Source organism: Notothenia rossii (assembly GCF_949606895.1).
Source record: "Notothenia rossii genome assembly, chromosome: 5".
NCBI classification, from domain to species: domain Eukaryota; kingdom Metazoa; phylum Chordata; class Actinopteri; order Perciformes; family Nototheniidae; genus Notothenia; species Notothenia rossii.
The window spans coordinates 48754815-48767950 of NC_136903.1; the positions used below are offsets into that span (position 1 = coordinate 48754815).

At 41.0% G+C, this 13136-nt stretch overlaps 2 protein-coding genes across 2 annotated transcripts; one reads left to right on the plus strand and one right to left on the minus strand.

Annotated features, from left to right (window-relative positions):
• Positions 1-1836: 1836 nt before the first annotated feature.
• LOC307040074 (uncharacterized protein) lies at positions 1837-4537 on the minus strand. The gene is made up of 5 exons (XM_079682619.1): positions 4482-4537; positions 4305-4364; positions 3554-3706; positions 3302-3391; positions 1837-2549 (listed from the first exon to the last, which is right to left on the minus strand). The coding sequence occupies exons 2-5, from the start codon at positions 4359-4361 to the stop codon at positions 2313-2315; spliced, it is 537 nt and encodes a 178-aa protein (XP_079538745.1). The 5' UTR covers positions 4362-4364; positions 4482-4537; the 3' UTR covers positions 1837-2312.
• A 4851-nt stretch (positions 4538-9388) lies between these two features.
• Positions 9389-12409, plus strand: LOC307038559 (zinc finger MYM-type protein 1-like). Its single transcript, XM_079680050.1, has 3 exons — positions 9389-9400; positions 9676-9723; positions 9964-12409. The coding sequence occupies exon 3, from the start codon at positions 10056-10058 to the stop codon at positions 11526-11528; it is 1473 nt and encodes a 490-aa protein (XP_079536176.1). The 5' UTR covers positions 9389-9400; positions 9676-9723; positions 9964-10055; the 3' UTR covers positions 11529-12409.
• The last annotated feature ends 727 nt before the right edge of the window (positions 12410-13136 follow it).

The following is a 13136-nucleotide window of genomic DNA, read 5'->3' on the forward strand; positions in this document are numbered from 1 at the left end:
TACCTGTTTACATCCTACTATCTCGCAACTATAGCCTGTTGTCAATAAAGTTTCACTTCATTTACACCCGTTCTGCATGGCCTGAAATCGTCTCCGGAGGATACATCAGTGTACCCTTGGTTATAACTCCTCCAGAGAGCCTCCTCTCTCTCCTCTCTCTCCTCTCTCTCCCCTCTCCTCTACATCAGTGTACTGTCGGTTATAGCTCCTCCAGAGAGACTCCTCTCTCCTCTAAATCAGTGTATCCTCGATAATCGATCCTCAACGAGCCTTTAGAGAAATTTGTTTTCCTTCAAGGCGGCGCGCCGACATCCGTTTCCGGGTCGCTGCCGGAGGACCGAGGACTCGAGGACGTGCACATTTGAGAAATGACAAACGGCTAATTTTGGAGGTCTCGCGCGTGTCTGCTTTACACCGGGACGACCGGCGACCTTCCCCGACAGGCGCATAGACGCGAAGGCCCGCCCACAACTGCGTGCACGTCTGTGACAGCAGTTTTAATTATTATTATTGTTGTTGTTGTTGCTATAATGCAGGGGTATTATTATTCAGTGGAATGCCCTTACCTACTGGCCTACTTAACTCAAAGTGGTTGCTTTTTTTTTGGCTGGGCAGTGTAGTTTTACACACCAATTTGACATTCTCAGGACTTAAAACGTTTTTTAGGGGGAATACCCTGTAATGTTCTTATTAGTTATAAATAAGACATCTTCTTGGTCAAAAGTCAAGTCTTTTATCAATGTTAGTCAAGCAATTCTCAAGTCAAAAAATATGCGACTCGAGTCTGACTACGAGTCAAGTCATGTGACTCGAGTCCCCACCTCTGGCTTTTGATGTATCAAAGAATGTAAGAACTGGCTCAGTTAGAGTTTCCTTTAGTTTTTTCAATTCTTTTTCATTTGAAGCATTCCACACAAAAACCTTGTTGTGTTGAAGCAGCTCTCTGAGGCATGTTGTCTTGGAGGAGAGGTTAGGTATGAATTCACCCAGAAAGTTTATCATTCCCATAACTCGCAGGACTCCTTTCTTGTCAGTGGGAGGAGGCATGTCCAGTATTGCTTGCACTTTTGCCAGATCAGGCTCCACTCCCTCTCCTGAGATCTTGTCTCCCAAGAAGCTCATTTCTGTGACCCCAAACTGACATTTATTTATGTTCAATTTCAGCCCATTCACTTGGAATCTCTGTAGGAGATCTTTTAGTCTTTTGTCATGTTCTTGACGTGTTTTTCCCCAGACAACCAAGTCATACTCTCTTGTGCCTTCCAGACCCTCTATTATGGACTCCATCGCGCTGTGGAAGATTTCTGGCGCTGAGATGATACCAAATGGCAACCTCAAAAAACAGTATCTCCCAAATGGCGTGTTGAAGGTGCAAAGCTTGCTGCTTTCTGCACTGAAAAAAAGAACACATTGGATTTACTCAATTCAATTGTGGACATTGGTTGCACACAAATAGTTTGCTTTGGCAGCAACCTATAGAATTGTTTTCAATCAACACAAACGATTTATGTTCAATCAACGCAAGTACTTTGTGTTGATTCAAAGTTATTGAAATGTGTTTCAATAAAGTAAATTAAACACTTTCATAATTTTACTCCAACCCAATTTGATCACTTCATTCAAACACGATTCAATCCCTTTTATTCCAACACTATTTGATCACATAACTCTAGCAATATTTGTTATTTTAATATTCCCATGTCAATTACCTGTTTTCAGAATTGTAATTTGTTTTATATGTAATACATTATATTCGATATTTATATTAAATTATATTTATAAACAGATTTTTAAATAAAAGTACAATAAACTATTAAAATGTCAGCAATAAATGTGTTCTTGTTGTCTAATACTTTTCAATGAACTGTTTCTTGATCACATAACCCACTTTTTTTTCCATTGAAAATGATTAGAACATTTTGTTACAAAACCTTTTTTCCAGAACCTGGAGATTAAAGAATCACTCAAGTTTTTTTAAAAACATCCAATCTCCAATTTGAGAAGTACAAATATTAAAAAGGACCTTACATATTGTTTAGCAATTTTGTTACAACAGTAACAAGGTAAACAAAACAAATATATATATATACATAAAGCATCCCCTGCTTTTTACAAGGCATCAATAACTGGAATGGTGGTAGGAGAACCAGCCACACCACTCAGTCCAGGAATGTAGAGTCTGCATCTACCTCAACTACAGGAACAGTGTAGGAACAGTGAGCCGTGAACATGGAAAGTGAGCTCTCTTCACTCGTGCATTTTCCTTTTCAAGTTTTGGGCCTTTCTTGAAAGGTCAGATGCATCCAACTCCATTATAACCTTCTGAATAACTTCAAAGGTGTAGCGGACGGGTAATTCATGTTTAGGGCATACATGAGTCCAAACAGCATTGCCGCTGCAAGAGTCACATTCTCCAGATCGTGAAGCACCACCACACCCTCGAGGATTACTCCGACATCAGAATAGTCATTGCTGGGAGTCTCTCTGGCAACATAGATCCCCACTGTTGTTCCTTCTACCTCACGTAGTGTATTGGCCTCAGTCATGTCCTGGTGGAAGACAAATCATTTCTTTAAGGATAAGATTTTTTTTTACTCAGACCTCATTAAGACACAATTTGCTTATTTGACAATACTGGTACACTCCACTGTAGCATTACACTAATTAGCACAATCCACCCAGAAAGTTGCTTGCGAAGAAGAAGACCTGGTTTGTTTTCACCTGTGGGTTTCACCAGCCTGGCTAACAGATTGTAGATTAAATTGAGTGAATAAACACAGGTGAATGGTAATTATTATTGGTAATATATATATATATATATATATATATATATATATATATATATATCACAGACTTTTCAAAAGAGGAGAAGGTTGGAGAGAATAAACAGGTGAAATGCAATGACACCAAATGCTAGAGACTAATGAGCAAAGCATTAGGTCCTACTCCTGATTCATAATACACCCTGTAATGTAATGTAATATAAGCCCGACAGGTGGAAGATACTGCAGCCTGAGGAAGATAGAGCTGTGCTTAAGACTATTGCATTAGTATTTGAATGTGTCTCTGCAATCAGAAAAACACAAATCACAATTTTCAGTCTTGATAGACCATGTTAATTCTAACAAAACCAATTATAGAGTCAATATCAATTTCAGGAAAACAGCTATGTAAAAGGTCTGGTAATATGGTCTTGTATATCTGGTCAATTAGGTTCTTTTAACTGAGGATATTTTTTTCTTAAAAACATGTTCAAACTAACTTCGTTTTAATGTGGTCTACTACTTTAGCACACACTCACCATGTACTCCTTCACCAGATCCTCAGGATCCTCGTTGAGGTAGATGCAGAGTCCTTTAATGAGGCACTCCCTGCCAGCATAGATGTCTTCCTTAAGGATTAAAACAAAGAATATAGGGACATTTTAAGTCAAATTGAACCTACATGTATGGAGTAGTCACATTTTGGGATAATTTACCATTGTAATTGATTTTAGACTGACCTAATGTCGAAAAGGAAATGTTATACACACACACAGTTAAAAAGTTCTTACTGTCATCATGGAAGCCATGTCTTTTAACTTCTTGCCCTGCTGCCCCGATTGTTTCGAGAACACCCTCAGCAGACTTGCGGAGTGTAGGTCAAGCTGTGACAGGAACCTTGACTGTAGAGGCATAGTTGTAATCCGCTTGAACTCTGCGTTAACCTGAAACAAAATGAAACAATTTTTTAACAACACGGCCCACTGACAGACACATTTGTTTCATTAAATGTCCACCTGCCAATCACATAACTGTAGGCACTATGCATGTTTGCTCAGCATTTGATTTCTGCTATGGAATATTGGGTGTGAATGCTGGAAACATTTTGCTCTACCGAGATCTAATCCAGCTCGACGCGATCTTGCAAACGATATATTTTCGACCAACTTTTTTTTTAGGCGGCTTTGATGTAGTGCTAACTTATACAATCATATTCGCCACAGTAGATACAAGATGTGGACCTGAAAATCGCCGATAATATGTTTGTGAATGTGTGACGAATCTGGTGACCACAACTGCTGCGTTAGTCTGAAAACCAGTAGGGACATAACAACAGCAGTATGTGCTGTGTGTTTCTGTTGTCAAGGAGGTTTAATTAGAACTTGTGCTACACAAAACTTGCAGTCATTTTAATTTGTGACGTTATCACGGTATTTTTCTTTTAACTCTAGGCCCAAATTCCTGTGCAGGAACAAGAAAAACGATTATTATTCCCATAATATCTATGTTTCACTCGATAATGTTTTAACATTTGGGACCTACTTGGTAAAACGGAGGGGCAGGCCTTACAGCAACATTCTGTCGAACTTGCAGCACCATTCACTGCAAAAGAGAAATGAAAACAAAGAAGGATTAATGTCTTGTCACGATCTGTCGGTGTTGTGTTTTGTCTTGTCTTTTTCTGTCTTTTGTTTCCTGTTTTATTTTGTAAAGTGTCACCTCCTGTCTTGCCTGTTGCTGTCTGTCTGCTTTCCCTCCCTGATTGTCTGATTATGTTCACCTGTGGCCCCTGTGTTTCCTCCTCCCTCCTCACCTGTGTCTTGTTGTGTGATTAGTCTTTTGGGTATTTAAGTTCTGGGTTTTCTGTCTGTCTTTGTCGGTTCGTCTTGTGTCATGACTAGTTCTTCTGTGAGTGTTCTGTTTTGTCTTTGTTTATATCATATAGCCTTGAAATAAAGGAGTTTTTTCAGTTTATATCTGCATTTGGGTCCTGCTTCCTTCAGGAACCGTAACATGTCTAATGAGAAAATTCTGACAAAAATGCAAGACAAGTTGTCAAAATGAAATTTCAAACATCAATCAATAATAAAATGGGGAAGGTCTAAGTAACAGTAGTGACTAGTAGTGATGGCAAAATGAAGCTTTGAATGAAGCGTCGAACCACTTGGAAAATTGTGTCGGAAATAGGTTAATTTCTCGAAGCTTCAGTTACAGCGACCTCTCCTGCCGAAGTGCAAGGCTGCAGTGGTTTTAACGCATCTTTGCCTTGAAAAATATTCGATACACACAGACACTAAGACTGAATATCATGTTCTATTTGCAATTAAAGATTGATAATAGTGTGTATTGGGTTATTGAGAAGAGACTAGAGAGTGCTTGACATTTTTTTGGGCGGAGAGGGCCTTTTATCAGTTATTAAAGTATTAAAGTTGAAAAGCAATGATTAAAAGTTTAACTATTCCGAGCTTTGAACTAGCTGCGCGGAGGATATCGCCGCATCCTAGCCGCCGGCTCTATCCACTGGGCTATCAATTCCTTAGACCATCAAAGTGTTTTTATATTACTCATTGTCTTTTTGTTCACAACTTCTCCACATTTCGAAGTGTTTCACGAGCCAGAACGACCTATTTATCTTCCTGGCTTGCTCTATAATGATCCAATTAAAATACAATGCCAACAACAACTCAACAGCAACAATGCAAACTACGACAACAACCCACACATTGCGCATTGTTTAGAGCGGTTATAAAGTGTTGAGGCGCTCAAATTTGAAACTGTTTCAACCTGTCACCTGTCAGAATCGAGACGAGGCAGTGCATTGAATCACCTGATTGGACAGCGAACCAGTGAGTTGATTCATTCAGGAAATGAAGCAGTTGCTGGTTCGGACGTCACATGTCACGTGATTTGAAGCAGTTGCTGCTTCGGACGTCACATATCACGTGATTTGAAGCAAGCTTCGAAGCACTGCTTCTATGGAATAGGAAGTCCAGGGTTGAAGCTCCGTTCGAAGCTTCAGTGTCAAACTGCCATCACTAGTGACTAGTGATGGCAAAATGAAGCTTTGAATGAAGCGTCGAACCACTTGGACAATTGTGTCGGAAATAGGTTAATTTCTCGAAGCTTCAGTTACAGCGACCTCTCCTGGCGAAGTGCAAGGCTGCAGTGGGTTTAACGTATCTTTGCCTTGAAAAATATTCGATACACACACACACACTAAGACTGAATATCATGTTCTATTTGCAATTAAAGATTGATAATAGTGTGTATTGGGTTATTGAGAAGAGACTAGAGAGTGCTTGACATTTTTTTGGGCGGAGAGGGCCTTTTATCAGTTATTAAAGTATTAAAGTTGAAAAGCATGATTAAAAGTGTAACTATTCAGAGCTTCGAACCAGCTGCGCGGAGGATATCGCCGCATCCTGGCCGCCGGCTCTATCCACTGGGCTATCAATTCCTTCAACCATTAAAGTGTTTTTATATTATTCATTGTCTTTTTGTTCACAACTTCTCCACATTTCAAAGTGTGAGCCAGAACGACCTATTTTTCTTCCTGGTTTGCTCTATAATGATCCAATTCAAATGCAATGCCAACAACAACTCAACAGCAACAATGCAAACTACGACAACCAGGGCCGGCCCAACCCATTAAGCGACATAAGCGGCCGCTTAGGGCCCCGCAGCCACTGAGGGGCCCCCCTTTTTTTTTTATCTCAGTACACCGTTGCTCTACTCTAAAGTCGCATCTAAAACGCGATCTGATCTAGCTGTGTATATTTTGTTATTTTTGATTGTTATATTCAATCCAGTGTTCGAAATGGGGGGGGAGCCAAGGGGGAGCTTGGCTCCCCCGAAGAGGGAGGGAGCTCCCCTGAAGGCCGACTTTGAGATAAATAGGGGGAGCTGCATATTTGTGTCACACAGATTAGAAATGTTGAGTTTCTGTAAATAAAAGTTCTTGAAATAAATAATAGTCATTGTTCATTACAGTTTCTGAATATTTGTTTTATATTTGTGAATATTTCTGGGTGTTGCCATCTGTACGTGGCGGCGCTGCATTCTTTACGCTACTTACGTTGCTATAGTTACGGCGGCGATGCCGGCGGCGTATTTGAAATGTTCATAAAAAATATGGCGAAACGAAATCAGCCAAGCCTCGCAGCTTTTGGATTCACAAGCAAAGAAGCGAAGGATTCTAAAAATGACAACGTGAACGGAACAACTTTTAGCTAGCCGGCTGTAAGCGGCGTTAGGGTCGCGTTTGACAGCTCCACACCGAGGGAGAGGCTTGCCGATGCGGAGCCTGAAGAGGCTTCAACAACGGCCACAGCCGCCGGCGCCACCTGCACTAGCAAACCTGACGATGCCCATGACCTGCCTTTTAACTGGACACAGAAAAGATGGAGTGAGTGGAATGAAAGCTATCCATGGCTTTTCATTCCACTCACTCCATCTTTTCTGATGAATGTGGATATGAGATTTGCAAAGAGGCAAAAAGTATATTGATCTCTCTGCCGCTCGCAGAAAAATCCACCGGAGTGCACCTTTCACAAGAAAGGATTCAGGGAAAAGTCAGCAGTGATTAAAAGAATAACCTGCGGAAAAAGATTTATAATCACCATAAGGGCCAGGCAAACGAAAAAGCGATCGAGATTTCGGAGAGGAGAAAAAAAGATGTCCTACCAAACAAGCTATTGGCGATCAATGTTGACCTAATGCAGGAAACATATAGATCTTTCAGGTCTGCCTATATGATTAGCAATAAAATAAATAAATAGGGCTCCCCCGAAAGCAAATGGGTAATTCGAACACTGATTCAATCTCATTAGCTACAGGCATTTGAAGCTTGTAAAGGGAGGATGACAGCTCTCACTCGCCACTCTGCTGTTCCGCAGCGCCGCTTCCCCTCCCTCCGCTGAAATGATGAATGTAAGGTGTATAGTAATCATAGATAACACGGCAGGGTCCGTTACAGTTTGTTTTCATCTGATTTCAAATAAACAAAGTATTGGCTTTCAGAATATTAAACTTGTTTCGGCAAATTCAGATGATAAATACAACTTTGAAGCTTGTAACGGCATAATTAAAAGCGGAGAACGGAGTAACTTGACGTCACAGCAGGCATAACAACAGCCGGTGTTTCTCGAGTGTTTTCCCACAATACACACAAATGCAAAAATACACACACACACACACACACACACACACACACACACACACACACACACACACACACACACACACACACACACACACACACACACACACACACACACACACACACACACACACACACACACACACACACACACACACACACACACACACACTCACGGGCTTCCCCCAGACCAGTAATCCAAACGAAAATATCTTCCCTCCGTACTATTTTGATAATTTGCTCCGCTAATAATCAATCAGATCGATCCAGAGAAGAGGAAACTTTGAAGGCCTTTTTCTCAAAATGATGACTCTGTAACAGTCATTATATAATGTGACATATTTTGCTTAATATTTGGAGTACAAAAACAATCGTCGTGGCGTAGGTGTTACTCTCATCTATCTCAGATAGAAGATATGATTGGAGACGACCAGCCAATCAGAATTGACCTTCTCGAGTTCTCCGATTGGTTGGTTTTGTGGCACATTTGTAACGCTGTGACAACTTGAGCGAGCAGGCAGGCAACGCTGTGACAACTTGAGCGAGCAGGCAGGCAAAGCTGAGCGCTCAACTGTGGTGCCTTCAGTTTGCATGATGTCTGGCAAAAAAAGGACATACGCCTCTGGTGATCAAAAACGAAAAAAATAGAAAACTTAATGAAGAAAAAAGGCAAGACAATAAAGGTATGTAACTTCATATTATGGCTCTGTCTCCTGTCCTGTGTCCCACTAACAATAGTTGGATAACTTGGATTTGGGAGTATTCTAACTTACTTACTACTACTACTTACTTTCTAGCTAACGTTACAGCTAGCTAACTAGCCAAGTTATCATTATTATCTCAGCCTTTCTGTAGAATAATGCGATGCTATTAACGTTACTGATTAATTTACTTTAGAAAAGTTTAGCTCAGGCAGCAAGTCACACTCGTAGCTAATGTTAGCTAGGTATATGTGCTTGTTTCATATTTTGACCAAGTAAACCAATTTCCCCTGGGATTAATAAAGTACTATCTATCTATCTATCTATCTATCTATCTATCTATCTATCGAACTATCCAAACATCATTGTGTGGGTTCTAAGTTCATGTAAATGCAAGTATTCATTGGCTGAATATTGAATTAGCTATATAAAGCTAGTATGTTCCATTTGATGTTCCATTTCAAGTCTGTTTCCATAAAGCTTAACTCTGTAACATACTCTCCTCAGGAGCACTTCTGAAGTACTTTGGAAGCCCACAGCAGGTGCCAGCACACACCACAACGTCCACTGAGGACACTGTTGGTGAGTTCAAATGGGCCCAAAGTGAGAGCTTTCTGAATTTGGAATATTAAGTCATTACATTACGAATCATATATTTCTTTATTCCATAGCAGTTCAATCAACCTCCACCGCTGCTGTTGGTGAATGTGAAACCACAAGGTCAGCTGTTGGCACCAGTGACTCCGATGTCATCCAAGAAACCGCCTCAGACAATGCTGGTAAATGATGTGTTAAGTGTATAGATTAAGCCCATAGAGCTAGCTACAATTGCCATTTGTCGAAGTTCTATTGAGCAAGCTCGCTGTTCATTGCTTATAATAAATATCTGTCATGCATGGGGCAGGAGTTTGATGATACCTGTTTTTAAGGACTGATTCTGGATCAGCACTTTGGAGCTATCTCAAAAGCAGCGCCATAGTGGTGAAAAGACAGCTGATCTAGAGACAGTCCTATAGTCATATATTAAACAATGATATACTTCTTTATTCCATAGCATTTCCATCAACTTCCATCACTGAAGAAACCACCTCTGACAATGCTGGTAAGTTTAGGCCTACATCAAAGAGACCTTAACTTTGTTTGTCAAGAAAAGCAAAGCACTATATGTCCAATCAATCATGGTATTATTATTATTATTATTATTATTATTATTATTATTATTATGAATATTATTATTACTATTGTGTTCAATCATTCAACTGTGTTGTTCATTGCCAGGAACATCAACTTGTAAACATGTCAAGTAACAAAAACTTATTTTTTAAAATTAATTTCCCTATAGGTATTTCTGTACCCATTGAAGTTGAGAGCAGTACCATTACGCCTACTACACCTACCTCTGTAACTTCTACTCCTTTTCTCTCTGGTTCACCAATGGATCCAACTGGGTGGCCATCAGTACTTAACGATCACGTACGTACAGATCTGGTGATTAGGGGGCCAGTACAGGTGGACAGAGATTTTGTATTCCCGAAAACACCAAACAACAGAAGCTTTCATTATCATTACATGTTTAGAACACTTGTAAATGGTGAGAAAGTTAAGCGAAGCTGGTTAATATACTCCAAGAACAATGATTCAGTCTACTGCTTTTGCTGCAAGTTGTTTTCCAAGAAATCATTAAAGCTCATAACAGAGGGACAACAGGACTGGGTGAATATTGGCGCATTACTGAAGCTACACGACAACAGCCCAGATCATGTGAAAAGTGTGTTGACTTGGAAGGAACTAGAGCTCCGTCTTAGAAAAGGGAAGACAATAGACAAAACAGAGTTGTACCTCCTGGAGGCAGAGAAGAAGAGGTGGAGAGAGGTGCTCATTCGGTTGGTTTCCATCATCCAATCTCTAGCAGAGAGGAACCTGGGACTTAGAGGGACTGTTGACACCCTGCATAACCACAACAACGGGAATTTCCTCAAAGAAGTTGAGCTAATTGCCAAGTTTGACCCTGTTCTGAAAGAACACATCAGACGCATTGACAGTGGAGGAAATTACACTACATACTTGGGTAAAACAATCCAAAATGAACTCATGTCCTGTATCAGTGACACAATACTTGCAGCAATGGTGGCTGAAATCAAAGAGTCCAAGTATTTTGCCATCATTTTGGATTGCACCCCAGACGTCAGCCACCAGGAGCAGATGACTGTTGTGATTCGAACAGTGAGTGTGAAGAAAAGGACTGAGATCAGGGAGCACTTTCTGGGGTTCATCATAGCCCCTGCATCCACAGGGCTTGGTTTGTCTACACTCATTTTGAACAGGCTGGAGGAGCTGAAGATCCCCTTTGAGGACTGCAGAGGACAATCCTATGACAATGGTGCAAACATGAAGGGCAGAAATAAAGGGGTGCAGGCCAGGCTGTTGGAGAAGAATCCTCGAGCTCTGTATGTTCCTTGTGCAGCCCACACACTGAATTTGATGGTGGCGGATTCAGCCAAAGGATCAATAGATGCTACTTGCTTCTTTGGTAATGTTCAGAAGCTGTACACCTTGTTTTCAGGTTCTCCCCAGAGGTGGACCATCCTGAAAAAACATGTGGACATCACTCTCAAGTCCTGGAGTGAGACGCGGTGGGAGAGCAGAGTGAATAGCATCGAGCCGTTGCGCTACCAAACGGATAAGGTCAGGGAGGCTTTGCTAGAGGTGAGGGAAAACGCAAATGATCTCATGGTCAGAATTGAGGCCCAATCCCTGGCAGAAGAAATTGGATCATTTAGATTCCAAATCTGCACTGTTGTCTGGTATGATATTCTGTCAAAGATCAATACAGTTAGCAAGCTCCTTCAGTCTGTCAACATGCAGCTGGATGTTGCGGTCAGTCTCTTAGACAAAACCAAAGCATAGCTGGTAACCTACAGGGCCACTGGGTTCACAGATGCTCAGGCCACAGCAAAAGAGCTCTGTGGAAATATGAATGTTGAGGCAGTGCTGAAAGAAAAGAGGCTGCGGAGCAAAAAGAGGCATTTTGCCTACGAGGCAGCTGACGAGGCAGTGGCTGATGCCATGATGAGACTGGAAACAGGATTCTTTAATGTTGTGGTGGACTGTGGCATCCAGTCTTTGGAGGACAGATTCAAGTCCCTGGGGGAAGTAAGAGACAAGTTTGGAGTGCTTCACAACTTCCATAATCTGGATGATGAGTCACTTACAGACCAATGTGCCCTGCTGGGAAAAACATTGACCTGTGGCGAAGAGGCAGACGTTGACTGGAGAGAGCTAGCCATGGAGATGCAAAGCCTTCCAGAGCTTCCCAAAGAAGATATGACCACATTGGAGATGCTCACCTTCTTAAATGAAAACGAGCTGTGTGAGATCTATCCAAATCTTTGGATAGCGCTGAGAATAGCCTGTACCCTTCCAGTGACAGTGGCGTCCGCAGAGAGATGCTTCTCGAAGCTCAAACTGATAAAAACATACTTGAGGTCCTCCATGGCCCAGGATCGCCTGAGTGGAATGGCAATAATCAGCATAAACCACCAGATTGGCAGCCAGATCTCCTATGATCAGGTCATCAATGACTTTGCCTCCAGGAAAGCAAGAAGAGAACAATTCTGACTGTACGTACGAGAGGAACATTTGTATTTGCATTTGTTTTTTTACATTTCATTTCATTGTTAAGCAGTTTGTTTTGCACATATTATTTAATCCTTTAAAGGTATTTTTGGATCTATTTATATATTCTATTTAGTGTTGAGTGTTTTTTATTAAAAATATCTATCTTTGAACAGTGATGGTCACTTTGTCAGTCTTTTTATTCTGTACTGTCAGTTCATCAGTGCTATCTGATATGACTACTTTATTCAAGTTTATGTTCATTTGTCAGAGTACTTTTGATCCCCTAAAATGGGGGATCAAATGTAATATTGGACAAATTAACATACACTTCAACAAAGTAGTCATATTTAATACTTGGTCACAGTATGCACTTTAACCTCATAGTCCTTGTTTCATTTCAAATCTAATGTGCTGGAGTACAGACTCAGAGCCACAACAACAAAACATATGTCACTGAGGACTGAGGAGTTTCTATATTTCTGTTCACTGAGTTTATATAGTCATTAGTTATAGCCTAGGTAGTTATTTGTAGTCAATTTAAAGACTGTGCTGCTCTTCTCAGGTCCCACTTTAGTGTTTACATGCTTATTTGTACAATATGTGTGCTCATACTAACATCATAAGACAAAAGTTGGTTCCGTGTTGTGTGTAGTGAGAACGCGCTAGAGTGAGGGGGGCCCCCAAACAAAATCTTGCTTAGGGCCCCCAAAAGTCTAGGGCCGGCCCTGAACCCACTTTAGCTTAAATGACTGGAGAGAGGTGAGCTCTTCTTGGGAGGCCGTTGCATTTATTTAGCTGTTCTTCTGTTTCACAAAATACATCACAGACCTCTGTTTTTCTGCTTTCCCGTTTCACTTCCAGAAACACGCTCGCTCACTGTCGCTCTACCATCCACAA

What these genes read in the sequence shown, in the direction of transcription:
- LOC307040074 (XM_079682619.1), bottom strand. Translation starts at nt 4,361, where the DNA reads ATGGTGCTGCAAGTTCGACAGAATGTTGCTGTAAGGCCTGCCCCTCCG. An exon ending in CTGCCCCTCCGTTTTACCAA is followed by an intron (nt 3,707 to 4,304) that starts GTAGGTCCCAAA and finishes ATTTTGTTTCAG; the next exon opens with GTTAACGCAGAGTTCAAGCG. An exon ending in ATCTGGTGAAGGAGTACATG is followed by an intron (nt 2,550 to 3,301) that starts GTGAGTGTGTGC and finishes GTCTTCCACCAG; the next exon opens with GACATGACTGAGGCCAATAC.
- LOC307038559 (XM_079680050.1), top strand. Translation starts at nt 10,056, where the DNA reads ATGGATCCAACTGGGTGGCCATCAGTACTTAACGATCACGTACGTACA.